General features: G+C 35.1%; 1 protein-coding gene across 1 annotated transcript in view; it reads left to right on the forward strand.

Annotated features, from left to right (window-relative positions):
• The first annotated feature begins 236 nt into the window (after positions 1-236).
• LOC123657480 (androglobin-like) overlaps positions 237-17,133 on the forward strand; it is a 40,896-nt gene continuing 23,999 nt past the window's right edge. Inside the window, exons 1-6 of the mRNA XM_045593023.1 lie at positions 237-353; positions 1,564-1,746; positions 4,624-4,626; positions 9,964-10,089; positions 14,345-14,474; positions 16,384-16,583. Coding sequence (XP_045448979.1) covers positions 237-353; positions 1,564-1,746; positions 4,624-4,626; positions 9,964-10,089; positions 14,345-14,474; positions 16,384-16,583 — 759 coding nt within the window. The remainder of the gene's footprint in view (positions 354-1,563; positions 1,747-4,623; positions 4,627-9,963; positions 10,090-14,344; positions 14,475-16,383; positions 16,584-17,133) is intronic.

A 17,133-nucleotide genomic window follows, 5' to 3' on the forward strand; every position in this document is an offset into this window, starting at 1 on the left:
AAATAACTCTGTTGAAATAATTGCTATTAGTATTCATATTTATATACAGTATTTATTACGTTATTAGGTGATTTTTAAAATCGGTACTAATAGAACTATCAAAAAGGTTTCATTTCGTCACAATAATATAATTTACGTCAATGTCGTTTTAATATAATTAACATTATTGTTTCTTGAAATGTTGATGATATTAATTAAAAAAAAATAAAGTTAAGTAATAGATTAATTGAATAAAAATGTCCAAGAAAAGTGATATGACGAGACAAAGTGTGTTAGTTCATCAAGTAGATCCTAGCGAATGTCCCTTCCGAGAGTTCCGAGATAACGAAATATCACCGGATTTCTGGGGAATGGTATGAATATTTTCGAATACGTCACACGTGCTATCTTTTATGGGAATCGATGAATTCAATTTGTCGTGATTTATTTTACTCTTTTCTCTATGAAGATCGGTAACGACGTTATGACGCGACCGAATGTGATCATTATGAAATATAAATTGACTTTTACTTTATTACACGTATAATTCTGCTTCGTAAGCCGAATGAATCGTTCTCTGAATATATGATCCAGGCTTAAGAACGCTTCAGCCTGTTATATCCCATTGCTGGGCATAGGCCTCCTTCCCCATGTAGGAAAAGGATCACCTTAGTCCACCACGATGCACATTCCCTACTATGAGTAACGATCGCTATCCGATGTACATGATAACAATTGGGACCGACGCGGAGGGCTAAACGTGCTCTGTGACGTTAATATTCCCCTGCTGGGCAAATGCCTCTTTTTTTAACGGACTTCCACAAAGGGAGGAGGTTCTCAATTCGATTGTATTTTTTTTATGTGTGTTACTTCAGGACTTTTGACTGGATGGACCGATATCGATAAAAAAGTTTTTAATCGAAAGGTGGTGCGTGTCATTTGGTCTCATTTAAATTTATTTGATATCTAATAGTTATTATAGTTATTACTTTTTGAGTTATATCTAATAATGCGTTTTTAGTTGACAATTTTTTCGTCGACCTTCATTTTATTATACCGCATAACTTTTTACTGGATGTATCGATTCTGATGATTTTTAATTGCATCTAAAGCTGGTATTTATCATGTAGTCACATTTAAATTTCATTGAGATCTGATAACAACTTTTTGAGTAATCTTTGACAACGCGTGTTTACTTGACTATTTTTTCGTCTACCTACGTTGTATTACTTGTCGATGTAATTGAAGTCGATTTTTTTCGTTTGCCAGCAAATACAATTATTTCATTTCTTCAACCAAATTAGAACTATGGTTTTTTTTTTCTGATAAAGTAAAAATAATCTTGTAAATAATACTCTCTTTAGGAGTTTTAGGAAAATTGTGTTGTATATTTGAGTAGAAAATATTATTAAGAATATTTATGACTAAAAAAAAATAATATTTTTATACCGATTTAAGCTATGGCAAAGGAAGGTAAATGAACAAAAAAAATTGCGCTCAGTTACAAAATTATCGAAAATACTAAATGATTCATCAGGAAAACCACTTAAATTCCCAATATCTTCAATATATACTTTTCTTTAGGGACCAGCTGCGTTTCGAGCAAGTCATTTTATGAGTAAAACAGGCAAATCAACAGCTGAAATGATTTGGGTCGACGACCAGACGCAACCTTTACCGAAATCTGCGAGACAATATCTACACGGTTGGGTAAAGGCCGAGGAGCTGGCAAGTAGACGCTGGGATGCTGAAGTGGTTGTGTTTGAGGTAAAAAGTATTGTAAGTCTTTATTTACATTAGCTGCAAGAAAAAAAATGATTCTTCATTTGAACACCCAAATTGTGATAATATTACCAAAAATTCTGTTGACTATTTTGATGAAAAGCTAAGACAAAAGTTTTGGGGGTCGGGGTATATTACTCATAAATGTAGTGGCACGACTAATGTACTAATAAATATTATATTTTTAAATTTAATAGAGAAATATACAGCAGGTCGATGGGCAGCATCTGTCTAATCTACACAAACATTTATCAAAATACGACATTGTAAGCGTAACAAGTCGAAATGACCTTAATCACAAGATTAAGGCCAATTTAAACAATGAAATATAGAGCTTTCATAATTTTTGCCGTATAACTTTATAGTTTAGATAATCTTATATAATTATTATTTAATTAAAATACATCATATTTATGTTACAAAATATTCTATTATCGATTTTTTTCTTTTAACGTAAGTTAAGAATCTTTTTTCTTATTCTTATTCTTTATATCTTATTTTTAAATTCCTTTCATTGCGAAATTGAAAATTTATCGATAAATCTTTTGAACAAAGACCTCAGATGTTTTAACGTTAATTAGCGAAATTAGTAGCTTTGAAGATGATAGCAAAACCTTGGAAATAAAAAGATCGCCTTCAATTTATTTCAACAGGTAACTTGTTTTTATTAACTCTATTTTAGTTTCCAAAACAAAAAAGGTTTTAGTTAAGAATATTAAATTAGCAATAAAAGATTTTTGATGGAAAATTTCCGATTTATTTATTTTTTATTCAAATATCACAGAAAGAGGAAAAATTTGAATTTGTGTAAATAAAAAAAAAAAACTGGCTTAGTGAGTCTTCCACCAATGCTTATTATCCGTATAACCTGTTTATAGAGGACAATAATTAATAAATGGAAATAAGATCAAAATGAATACTCAATATACATCAAAAACAGCAATCCATTTTTTTATTATTACAACACAAACATGTAAGAATAATACAAATTACACAATCACAAAAAAAAACCAATTAGGTTTACATAGGAATATGTCGTTCATTTATCATTCGCAAAACAAAAATCACAATGCAGTTCTTAATCAAAACAAAACAACATAATTATGAAGGTAGTATTAAAAGAAATCCGACAAGCTGGGCAGCTCAGTAAATGAAAATATTCATACACATACAGAGATGTTAAGTTTACAAAACAATATTTATACAGGCTGTTATAGTTTTTTCAAGAAATGCATGTTAAGTTTGTATTTTATATTTGTTGGAGTTATATTATTTCTTAATCCTGAGTAGAGATCATTGACAAGAAGAATCAGACAGGCGCTGGTACGTTTGCCATATATATTTTTCATTTTAGGTATATTTAATTTTTTGTTTGTTACTTGAAGTGTGGTAATTTTGTGTTCCTTTAACTTCTCAATATCTAAATTGTTCTCTAAGTAAATTAAGTAAATTATAACTGACAAGGTCGTGAACGGGAAGTGTTTTACAGATTTTGATTGATTGATTGATTGGTTTAATGGCTTTCAGTTGTGCCAGAGGAGCACGGTTGATTCCGCCAATGTCACGTAGAGTGGAGAACACACGTAGGAGATTGATTGGTATTGATTGATTGATTGGTTTAATGGCTTTCAGTTGTGCCAGAGAAGCACGGTTGATTCCGCCAATGTCACGTAGAGTGGAGAACACACGTAGGAGATTGATTGATCGGTGCAGTTGAGATAACAGTCTCAATTTAATTTTGAAAACAGGCAAAATAGTAAGACTTTCATTGTTACACCTTAACCTAAAACAACACAAACATTTAATGTTAGACTAAGATAACCACTGTTAGTAACTAAACTATTACAAACTAATTACACTAGGACAGACACATGGTTTATTTACAACTTAATTTTATTTATTTCAAAATATTTACACAAAAATGTACAGTAGGGACTAAACACTAACATCAACAAACATTGAACATTTATAGGGCGGGGAATATCATAGGGAAGGATGTCATATATAGGACGGAGGAGTTTGGGACAGGAAAAAAGGATGTGGGAAACCGTGCCTTCGTCAAGGCCACATTCACACAATGAGTGGTCACGAACTCTGATTTTGGCAAGATGAACAGGTGTACACGCATGACCAAGACGCAAGCGACATATGCTGGATGTGACCCAGCGACTAGCATGTCTATGAAGAAAAAACCAAGGGCGTCTTGGGATGTCTGGTTGTATGTTTGAGTAAAATTTACCCTTTACCAATTTTGATGAACTCCAAGATAAATTCCAGGACTTGTCCATATGGATATTGGCTAGGGAACGGAGGTCTTGGCAGGAGTTTTTGTAATGGTCAAGGATACCAGTTTGGATTGCAGCTTTAGCACATGAATCCGCTGTCTCGTTGCCTGCAATGCCAGAATGGCCTGGAATCCAGACAAGTAGAATATGCAGACCCTTTTGACTGCAAGAGAGCAAAGCCTCTCTAATCTTAAAAACAATAGAAACTTTTAATTTGCTACGAAAGGGATTTTCCTTAATGGCTAAGAGACAACTTAGTGAGTCAGTAAAGATTACGGTCGGTCCTAAGTCATGGGAGAGGGCAAAGAGGATGGCTTCAAGTATAGCAACAGCTTCACCGGTAAACACAGATGTTTCAGGGGGACATTTAAATTGGAGGATGATTTTAAATTTAGGGATCCAGCAGGCAGCACCAACACAGCTGGACGGGGAAAGTTTTGATGCATCGGTATATATATGATGATGATTTAACCAATTTTGATGAAGAATTTCTTGAAATTTAAACTTTATATCAGGATCTCCTTTCTTTAGACCCAAATCTGTGACGATAGGAACATTGTAGGTAAGGGCTTTGAAGGAAGTAGAGAATAAGGGATTGATACAAGAGGTTGAGAAAGGATTTGGGAGGTTTGAAAATTTGGTGTAGCTGATTAAAATGTAGGAACGTGGCCGGTTTGGGTTGCAGAGTTGGGAGAGCTTGTTAAGTTTAGGCCAAAGAGGATGGGAAGACAGCTGTAATGATTTTATGACAAAACGATCGCTTAGAAATTGTCTTCTGATTTGCAAAGGAGGGTCAACACACTCAACCTGTAGGGCATTAGTGGGCGACGATTTCATGGCACCTAGAATAATCCGTAGGCTTTTGTATTGGATTTTATCTAACTTTTGTGATAGCAACTTACTAATAGGGTCTAAAACAAACAGACAATAATCCATATGGCTACGTACAAGGGCATGATAAATTAATTTTAAGCAGTAGGGATGTGCACCCCACCATACACCTGATACTGTTCTTAATACATTAAGTGATTTTTCACACTTTTTGGAAATATATTCTATGTGGGAAAATCCGTTCAATTTGTTGTCGAGTATTATACCAAGAAATTTTGCCTTGTCCACCAGGTTGATGCGCTCACCCTCATAAAACAAATCAAAGACAGGGGCTACTCTTTTTCTGGTAAAGGTGACAGCTTGGCATTTGTTTATTGATAGTGATAAACCGTTATCACACAGCCACTGACCTAGATAATGTAAAGCAGAGTTGAGGCGGAAAGATAAATTTTCTACTGAATCTGAACTATAATACAAAACTATGTCGTCTGCATACTGCAGAATGTTACAAAAGCTATCAACAGACATATCGAGATTATGTGTATAAATACTATAGAGCAAGGGACTGAGGACAGAGCCTTGAGGGAGACCCTTCCAGATAAATCTGGGAGGAAGCACGAATAGTGGATGTCTCACAGATATTGTTCTGCAAGATAGCATACTACATATAAAATGAACCATTCTTGGCGGAATACTCAGCTGGTGCATTTTCTGCCTGAGTATCGGAAGAAGGACACTATCGTATGCAGACGCTATGTCCAGAAAAATGCCTACAAGATATTCTCCCTTAGCAAAAGCTAATCGAATGTCTGTTGTGAATAAGCTTAAACTGTCAGTTGTGCTGAAACCCTTCCGGAAGCCAAATTGGGAGGGAGACAGAATGTTTCTACTTTCCACTATCCATTCCAGGCGATTTTTCAAAAGGTGCTCAGTAACTTTTGCCAGAGTAGACGATAAAGCAATAGGACGATAAGAATTACTGTCTAGGGGATTTTTACCTTGTTTCAATATAGGGATAATAATTTGGGACTTCCATGATTGCGGGACGATTCCTGTCATAAACAAGGTGTTAATTATGTTAAGATAACAATGTTTTGCTTTATCATTTAAATTTTGGATAAAAGAGTATGGAATGCCATCTTCCCCAGGTGTTGAATCTTTCAATCCATTCAGAGCACACTGAAGCTCAGAAAAAGAAAAGGGGGCATCCATTTCATCCGAGATAGATGCTGGCATTGAAGTAAAGATGCTGTCCTCACAAGGGACAAACGGAGGGGCGAGTTTGTCTGCAAAATCATTAAGCCATACGGAAGGATCATTAGAGGATAGGGTGTCCGAGGCAAGGGATCGGCGAAATTTTTTAAGTTGGTTCCAAACTAGACGGGGAGGAGAGCGAGGAGTAAGGGATTCACAGAAACGTATCCAACCAAATTTTTTCTTTTTGGAAACCAAGCGTTTAAACTTGGCATCCAATTTTTGATACCTGATAAAGTTTTCAGGGCACATGCTCTGAGAGTATGCCTTTTCTGCTTCCAATCTTAGTTCAGCCAAACGCTTGCAATCCTCATCCCACCAGGGGGTGGAAAGCAAACGTGTTTTTGAGAGGTGCTTTTTAGGTAAGTGGATATTAGCGGAATTTAAAATAGCTTTAAGAAAAAGATCATAACAAATCAAAATATTTCCATCATCTTGAGAATCAGGGAGGATGTCAATCATGCTATCAACAGATTCAGCATAATGGGAGAAATCAGCAATATTCAATTTAAATTTAAGAATGGGCATAGGAATAGGAGGCAGGGAAGGTCGTAAGTGCATTGCAAGGATAATGGGAAAGTGATCACTGCCAAAAGTGGATGGGAGGACTTTCCAGGACAACATAGAAGCTAGGGGAGGGGAGGCCAAGGAAAGGTCTACAGCAGATTTGGGGTTCTGATTAGGATAAACTCTTCGAGTTGGTGAACCATCATTGAGAATGCAAAAGTTGAATTCGTCAAAGATGTCCAACAACAAGAGAGCAAAACCATCAGTAAGGTGGGATCCCCAGGAGGTGTGATGGGAGTTGAAATCTCCCATGACAAGAACGGGGCTAGGAAGAGAGGAAAAGATAGAACGGAGTTCAGGGATAAGGGAAGGACTAGGATGAGGAATATACAGAGATAAAAAGGAAATGTCACAGGATCTAACAGCAACAGCATTGATATGCTGGCTGGAAGAGGATATGGAGATTTGGGAAAAGGGGATTTTGTGCCGAATAAGGATGGCACTACCTGCATACCCATCACTTCTGTCATCTCTCAAACAAAAGTACCCCGGAACTCGAAAACGAGAACCTGGGACCAACCATGTTTCAGAGATGGCAATAATGGCAGGATTATGCAGATTGATTAAAGATAGGATTTCGTGTTTTTTTGGGCGGATGCTCTTACAGTTCCACTGAAGGAAGCTGAGTGGGGCCATTTTTGAGAATAGAGAAGAGTTGAGAAAGTGATGCGGCAACGTTGGGCGGTAAGGACATATCATTACATGTAGTAATAATACTGAGGATCATTTGGACAAGGTTTTCTAATAGGTTGCTACTATAAGGGGTTAAGGGTCTATGAGGGTTGTTTACTGCACAACCATTAGGGAGAGAGGAAGGGATGTCACCCACAATAGATTGGTGGGCTTGTTTATCATATCCTTTGCCTAGGGCGGGTACAGGACGAGGATAATGCGTTACCGTTTTACGATAGGACTTATTAAGTGAAGAGGGAGGTTGTGTTGAGGAGGTGGGAGTGTATATACGGGGGGAGTGAACATTTCCTTTGTCATCTCTGCATATGATCGACGAACAGGGGGATAGCGAGAGGATGCTTCTATATAGGATATGTTATCCGTGGACATATCAGTTTTAATTTTAATTTGACGTAGGTATTCAGGACAGTCCTTCTCGGTTGTAAAATGCCTACCAGAACAATGTAGGCAGGTTGCATGTTCTTTAGAAACGTCGCATGACTCACCTGTGTGCGATTGTGAACACTTGTAGCACCTTGGCTTTGACCTGCATTGTGTCTTAATGTGGCCAAAACGGCAGCAATTGAGGCACTGAATGGTAGGTAAATTATACGTTTCTACTGGTAAGGATGTGTGGAACGAAAAAACTCTACTTGGGAGGATTTGACCTCTAAAAGTTAAAACCACTGACTGGGTTGGAACCCAAGTGACTGAGCCTTCCTGAATATTTTTGCGATTCAGCCTTCGAGCTTTCATGATTGAACCGCAGCCAGATGGGAGCTCTAATGACTCCACTAATTCTTCCATTGACCAGTCAACCGGAATACCCTTTACAAGACCCATTCGAGTTATATTGTAAGTCGGTACAGTAGCATTGAACTTACACATTGCTAATATAGGGTTTTTTAAAAAATCATTTGCAGCTTGAGCTGAAACAAACTCAACAGAAATTTTGTTTCTGCCTACATTTTTTACGCCGTCTTTTGCAACTGAGCCAATTTTATGAGTGTGTAAAAATTGGCCGAATTTCAAAGCGCGAACAGTAGTTCCTGAGGCTGGGTCTGGGGTTTCACGGGCAACATGGACAATGAAAGGACCTTTGTCGTCATCAGAGTAACTTTTAGGGCCTTCGGAAAAGGATGGATGGGTGTAAAGTGATTGTATTGACGGACTAGCTGTGGATGGATGAACAATAGTTTTTTTGTAAGAGGCATTGCTGGAATGTTCAATAGCGGGGCGTTTTCTTAAATTTTGCTGAGAGGAAGAGGATTCAGAAGTATTTTCAGAGTCAGTAGTACCACCCGTATCTGGCGGGTCAGGAGGACGATCGAGGTCCATTTTAAAATTTAAAATATGCTCTAAAGAACGATACAATTACAACTAAACACTTACCTACAGTAAAAAAAGTTAGTTTAACCACTATTCCCACAATAATCTACTATTTACACTGTAAACAATTAGAAAAAAACACCAAGATGACTAAAGCACATGTGTTAACCACAGCTAACGCAAGCAGAAGCCCCAGATTTTGAATAACAGCTCAATCATATCATATCATAATGTCCTGTGATATTTCGCTAATCTGAATTGATGATATTTCTACTCTGACATTTATGTATGTAATTTAAGGTTATGGAGCATTTCAGCTGGTGTGCAGCGAATGCTTATAATTTGTTATAAATGTAAATTTGCTAAACAAAGACAACAGCAAATGGAAATTCGTACATCTACAAATCGAATTCATTCAACTCAAAAACTTCACTCAATATGTTGTTCAAAGCTGTCTGAACAAGCTAACGCCACCCTTTCGACATCTAGTGAGACAACAAAAGATACGAAACTTTCGAAAGATCGAAAGAGTATAAAAGGAAAAGATAAGTAAAATCGAAGGAATAGCAAAAATGCCACGCCAGACAATTTTCCCCCTTGTTTATTTTGCCTCAAGTTCATACAGCGCATTCCGTATTCATAGGATACGCGTTAGTTCTTGTCGAGATCGGGCAGAATATTGACGTAGATGTCGATTTTAAAATTGAAATGTAACTCCTCGTGTGGAATTTTAATAATCACACAAGTCTACGTGTCTAGTATTATTTTTGGTTAGATGCTTTGGGGGAAAAAAATACATAGTATTATTGAGATACTTATTATATACCTGGTAAAAAAAAAACCTATAAGCATAGTCTTGGAAGGTTGATGATAAAACTAAAAACAAAGGAAAAAATATTTGGCGCATAACACAAATCGTAGACATTAAAATTATAATATGCACCAAAAATACGTTTAATACGTAAAGTACAAGTATTGTTAATAAAACGAAAAATGATAATTCGTGTTAAGTAATATAATTATAACACAATAAAAAAAGAATTAAAAAGAGCAAAGAAGAACACATAACTAGACATAAATAACTCATAACGTAATAATCCATAGACACCATTAAATAAAAACAAAACTTAAAAAATAGAATAGACATTTGACAAGAAATATAAATCAATTTGGGTAGCTGATAAAAAATATTGATATAATTTGATGACAAAAAAATTGTATGATTAAAAGACATATGGTCCATAACTAAATGACTTTTTTCCAGGATAATGGTGGTAAAATGACGATTATGGATATGCAGTTAAGTCACGCTCAGGTCCTCCTAAGGTCATCGTTCTGCAGACGAGTACTATCCATATGCTACATGCTTGAACGAGTTGACGGCTTAATTGTTAGTATGAGCATTGCGTTATAGTTATATGTATATTATTCAGTTAAGAATACATTAAACTGAAAGAGTAGTAGAGAGTAGACCTTTCAACCTTCCGTGACCTCATTAGTTCAAACTTAGCGATGTGAAAGTTCTAGGGTCAGAGATGGCCATAGAGATCACAGGTCCTTCGATACAAGTTTGTTAAATTTCACTGTTGGAAGAAAATGAAGTCTACTTAATACAATACACGAGTAAATATACGTATAATAGACGAAAACTCGCATATGACTACTAGACCGTTGGCGCAGTTGTAGTGGCCTTGTTTTCTGCTCCAGGGTTTTTGGGTCTAATTCCCGCCTGATTATGTTTATAATATTCGTATTTATTTATATAGCCGGCTGTTACCTATAAGACAAGCATTAAGTTGCTTAATTGAAGAACTTTTAATAACTTGTGATAATAAACTCAAAATGTTACAACTTGTTTTTTTATATATGACTAGGTCGGCAAACAAGCATACGGTTCACCTGATGGTAAGCGATTACCGTGGCTTATAGACGTCTGCAACACCAGAAGCATCGCAAGCACATTACCAACCCTATCCCCACCTATCTCCAACCTATCCCCAATAGTCCCAAGGAGCTCTGGGTGGAACACAACACTGCTTGAAAGCAGTATTATGGGGCTGTGATCTACTGTAAGGTCGAGGTACTGCCCCAGTCGAGCTGCCCCAAATTTTGAGAAGGAAATTTTCTGCTGCGCCCTACCTCAATTATAATTAAAAATAATTCCACTTTGGAAAAACTTAAGAAAATCTCTTTTCATTTTTCTATAATAACAAATAGTTTTCGATTAAAATGCATAAAACGCTTAAATCAAAGAAAGTTTCATTATTTCATACCATAAAATGACTACGGATATTGCTATTCACAGGAATAACCTTTATTAGGGATCCGAGTTTGTCTTTTGCTTTTAATTGGAGATTCTTTCTAAGAAAAATGCAATCTATCGAATTCCAGCCTCGAAGAATAAAATGAAAAGAATTTGATCTAAATTTATAATATCTTTAAGTTACTCTTAATTTTCAATGAATCGTCAAGTTTTTAAAGTTACGAAGTTTATTGTTATTTAAATATTATCACAATTGTTTTACTTCTGATTTTATAGTATTTGAAAGTGACATGAAAATAAAAAGGGTAAGGTTCTCTAATCGACTTAATTTTGTTACTTCCAAAGTTTGAAGTTTTTGAATCCTGGAAGTCCAAATTATTGATTGACCTTTGGTAAATATAATTTCTTTGCTAGATATTGATTTCTTTCTTACGCAAACTAAAGTTCTAGCAGAAAACAGTTTAAGGCTAATAAATTATTATCTACCAATTAATTCTTGTGTTTAACAAGGAAGTATTGTTGGTAAATGAAAAACAAAAGTACCATCTGTCATTTATCAACACCCAGCCATAAATAAACTTTTATTCAATTTGAAAGAAATTCCGTGAAGCTTTTTTATTATTTTCTATTAGACTATTTTGTAGACGCCGTCACTTACTGGGATGGAATTCGACGTATGTAAATATTGAATGGATTGGAGGAAATGATAAAAGTAAAGTGAAGTAGTATATCATGCTCACCAGCTTGGAAACACATCGATTCTATTAGTAGATTTATGCGTAGTCCTACTCGTCTGTTATTCTTAACCGAATTTCAAAAAAAGAAGGTTCTCAATTCGACTGTATTTTTTTTTATGAACCCCAGAACTTTTTACTGGGTGCACTGACTTTGATCATTTTTTAATTAAAAGGTGGTGCATGTTATGTTGTTCCATTTAAATTTCATCGAAATTTGACAAGTACTTTTCGAGTTATATCTTATAATACGTATTTACTTGACTGTTTTTTTTTTATTTACGTTGTATTCTACCGAAAAACTTTTCATTAGTTATACTGATTTTGATGATTCTTATTTTGATCGGAAGCTGGCGGTTGTTTTGTGATATAATTTAAATTTGATCGAGATATGATTAACATTTTTTAATAATCTTTGATAATGCGTATTTACTTGACTACCTACGTTGTATTCCTTGTCAATTTAATTTATTTCGTTTTTTTTTCATTTGCGTTTATGAAAAAAAAAATTGTGTTTATCAAAAAATTACCCCGTTTTGTTTAAGCTGTAAGTCTTCTTCAGTTTTAAATTTTCTATTATGAGTAAAAGTTATAAATAATCAAATAAATAAGTTTGTTTCACATACACACATGCTCTGTTACTAAGGTAAGCAACTACATTCTCGTGTTATATATATCGTTTAATGTGAAAATTATACTGTATATACAAATTAGCGAATATATTTCATTCAGACTCGAGGGAGGAGGAGGAGGGAGTCGAACACACAATCGTCATGTTTCATACGTTTTAATTTTAACTAAATCTTGACATAGCGTTACTATTCGTATTGTATCTCATAGTGGTCAAACAATACAGAGCCAATACCGTACTTAGCGAATCTCTTTGGCAATGTCTATTAGCATATATTTACCGTACTAGCTTAAACAGTGTTGATTAAAACGTCAATACAACTGTGTTGAAATGGAACAATAAACATGGTAACATTAATTATTTGACAAGTCAAAGAACTGCAGAAGATAAGAGATTTTTAAACATGGCTTTATCCACCCAAAACTTTATTAAAATTGTACTCTACCGACTTAAAATAATTGCTAATATCAATAGCGAAAAAATGGATTTGCTTCACAACTATTATTTATTCAGTCATAAAAAGCTGGATTGTCTCAAATTATAAATAAATAATAAATAAAAAAATAAAAATAATTTATTTAGAAAAAACGTTTACATACATGATACCGTTGTTGGAACATCCTTTTAAGTAAGTGTTTTACCTGTGTCAGGATGTCCCGTTCTTCCATATTCATACTTGTAAAATAAAACTTAACATACCGTTAACACAACACATTATCATAATTCAATCACAAAAGAAAAAAAAAGAGTTTATTTATGCATGTTTCTGTGTGTTGTGTGTGTGTGTGTGTGTGTGTGTGAGTTTTGTATTTAGTATATTTCTAATTATAGACATTAAAAAGGTTCAATTTACTAGGGTTCCGTACGTAAAGGGTAAAAACGGGACCATATTACTAAGACTTCGCTATCTCGCCATCCGTACATCCGTCCGTCTGTTGCCAGGATGTACCTAAAGAACCGCAATAGCTAGAAAATTGAAATTTTCGCAAATTATGTATTTTTGTTGCCGCTATAACAACAACTACTAAAAACCAAATAAAATAAATATTTATGGGGGGCTCCCATACAAAAAACGCCATTTTTTGCCTATATTTTCTCGATATCAATAAATGGTAACAGGTAGGCACTTGGAATATTCTCAAAATACTGCATTGTATATTTACTTTAATAATAAATAGTTAAATTAAAATCAAAAAATATTAAGACAAAAAAATTGTCTAAATATTTTACCTAGTCAATGGTACCGAGTACGCGAGTCCGATTCGCACTTGGCTGGTTTTTACCTACTTTGTAGTAGTTCATAAATAAATTTTGCGTCAAAATATGAACGGCACTTATATGGCACCAATATTAATCAGTCAAATAGTAAGACATTTCACGACTGACTACGACTGATGATATGAAATTGAATGTTAAGAGGGAAAAAAAACACAACAAAACGGTATGTGATGTATGGCCTAAAGTGGCAGTCAAAAGTTGGGCGAACTCCTGACAGCCTGTCAAGGAAAAGAAATGGAGCTTGCCGCACTACGTCACTGCAGATTAACGAATACGTGCCTTGGAATTTCTCAAGAGAGACATATATTTGCTTACTTTATTTATTACAAACAAGCAGGAGGTGAAAGCTTAAAGAAGGAACTTAAATATTTTGCAAATATTTACCCAAATTTAAGCCTGCAAATTTTAGCTAAGATTAATCAATTTTCTGGTCTAATTTATTTAAAAGTAGAAGATTTAATTTTGAATTGAAAAATGCTAATCAATGCAGTAATGAAAAAAGTTTTTATAGTGTAGATCGCTCTGAGTAAGCGAATACCGTAGCCTATGATCGGATGCAACATCAAAAGCATAGCAAGTACACTGCTGACCCTATACCTGACTTTTCTGTAGATCTTAGTATCATTTCACCGTGATCTTTTGTAAGGTTGAGGTATTTCTCCAGTCAAGCTTCTCCAAATCTTGAGACAGATATGTCCTGCTGTGTCCTATTTAAACTAAATGGTATATTATTTATCAGGTAGAACACCAATGGGAGAATTTCGTCTTCAACATGACTCCTGAAGGATGGCGATCGCGCTACCACATCTATTCTCCGGGTATGAAGCCTGGTGGCGGTCCGCAACACCGTCCGACTTTGTCAAAAAATGGTTGGTCCATATTAATATTGTTAACATATGATGGTTGAAAACCCTCACGGCTTCACCCGTTACAAATTGTATTTTTTGTCAGCTTAAGGTTATAAAATCTTTATTAATAAAATGTTTACTTATTACAAAAAAAGTTCTTTCAACTCTATAAATACTATAATTACCCTTTTTGAAGAAACTAACAAATGCTCTACAACTCTCTGTCAACTTAAATAATGACAAATAAAAATATTTTGGCTGCAAAGATGTATTATCTTGTAATAATATAAATTACGCGTAACATTGTTTGTCCGCAATGGACTCCTAAACTACTTAACCGATTTTAATTAAATTTGCACACCGTATGCAGTTTGATCCAACTTGAAAGATAGGCTATATTTTATTTTGATATATGTAATTATTATATTTAAGAAAAAAAAATAAGACGATACGATATTCGATAGGTCAGCTAGAACGCTAGTAATATTGTAAATACTTACAAAATATTCCACAAAAAACTTAGATAGATTCATCCGTATTTCTGCAGACACGAAAATAATTGTGTATTGTTTCTCACTGCAATACTTAGATTTTTTCTAACGATAAAAGATAAAATACACTACTTGCTTCCGGTCGAGAGTTTCGGGTCTTCCCACGGAAGCAACTCTGCCTCTCAATGTCATTAAGTGTGCAAAAATATTGCGTAAAATTATTCAAATATATTCCATTTTTAAAATTATTTAATTATTGTGAAAAATATTAAATAGTAATAATAATACCTATTCTTAAATGTTTAATAGAATACAATAAACGAGTACAAATAATTAAATAAAGTCAGTTGTTTATCAACTGAATTTTTTTCTAGATTAAAAATGAAACAATAATATATCTTCAAACAATCCAAACACTTTAATTTAAGCCCGAAATTTTTTCACGCTTCTGACCTTTTTTATCTTAAGGATGTACACAACAATTTATTCGTATATTTAAAAAAGTCGAATGAAAAAAAAGTTCACGGTGTCACGGAGACTATTAAGTTTCCCGTTTACCTGTCACTGTCACTGTACTGTGTGGCTACGGAATCAAAGAATATAGATAGCCACCCCCTCTCTTCCCATGGGTGTCGTAAGAGGCGACTAAGGGATAACAAGGTTCACTACCACTTTGGAACTTAAGAAGCCGACCGATGGCGGGATAACCATCTAACCGCTGGCTTTGAAACACAGTCCGACAGAAAAAAAATTGTAATATTTATTGTTGTCTATGACAGTAGAGAGACCGATAAAAGTCAAAATAAGACTCAAAGGTGATGGAGATATAGGACATAAAAATGAATTAAATTGACCAAAACTACGGATTATAAAGACTATGTGACAAGTAATCATTCATCATTATCATAATTCCAGCCTATCGCAGTCCATCGCTGGAAATAGGCCTCCACAAGTTCGCGCCAAAAATGGCGTCAACTCATGTATGTTGCCCGTAGTCACCACGCTGACAGGCGGGTTGGTGACCGCAGGGCTAGCTTTGTCGCACCGAAGACGCTGCTGCCCGTCTTCGGCCTATGTATTTCAAAGCCGGCTGTTGGATGGTTATCCCGCCATCGGTCGGCTTTTTAAGTTTCAAGGTAGTAGTTGAACTGTATTATGCCTTAGTCGCCTCTCGCGACACCCACGGAAAGATAACCTACGGAAGGGGGTGGCTATATTTTTTACTGCCGTAACCACACAGCTTGAAGAGAAATATCATATTACACATAACTTAATGTAAATGTAACAAACACATATAGGTGGATACACCATGCTGATGCAATTTCAAATATAATACGAATTGAAATTTTCTCATATATGCTTATATTCCACACTGTAGGATATAACTAAATGAAGATTGTTTTAAACAAATTGTGCCGAGATACTGTTTGTTATTTCAGGATGTTACTTAGTTCGTCTCTTCTACCTCGGAGCATGGCGCTGTGTCTGGGTCAGCGATCAGGTTCCAGTGGACGCTACTGATTCCCCACTTTTGCCTTTCTCCCCTCTACTAAGCCCTAATCTCGCTAAATCAGGGGTGAAGCAAGCAGCTACAGTCACCTCTAACGTGGTACATCTATGGCCTCTGTTGATTTGTAAGGTAATAATTATAATTATTTATATTCATTGTTTTAAACCGAATTTTTTTTTTTGTGACACTTGGTGCTTTATTTTCTTATATAGTCTTAGTACTTGGCATTGTGTGTGTACTTTTATTAATATAACGTCCGATTCAGCTAATAACATCCCACTGCTGCGCAAAAGCCTCTGCCTCCGTGTAGAAGAAGGGCCAGAGCTCAATCCACACGCTACTCCACTGCCTGTTGGCGGACGGATATAAATATGATGATTTGAAAATAAATATTTGAATACTATAAACCCATAAGCGACTCGATATCATGTCACGCAAAATCATACACTGTTGATACATACGATACAAAGCGTAAATGGAAACATGAGAATCAAGGTGGTTTGAATCATCCCTCCACACTTAGAACATATGATGCATATTTTATATCTCAATGACTAATTAAGGTCGTGTATTCCTGTCATGTATGGTATATTCAGGATGGATAGAAGCGAGAGGCATTAAATTTAATCATTTATACATACCACTATATACATTCTACATAACAATTCTAAGTTATATA

This window comes from Melitaea cinxia, chromosome 10, assembly GCF_905220565.1.
Source record: "Melitaea cinxia chromosome 10, ilMelCinx1.1, whole genome shotgun sequence".
Taxonomy (NCBI): domain Eukaryota; kingdom Metazoa; phylum Arthropoda; class Insecta; order Lepidoptera; family Nymphalidae; genus Melitaea; species Melitaea cinxia.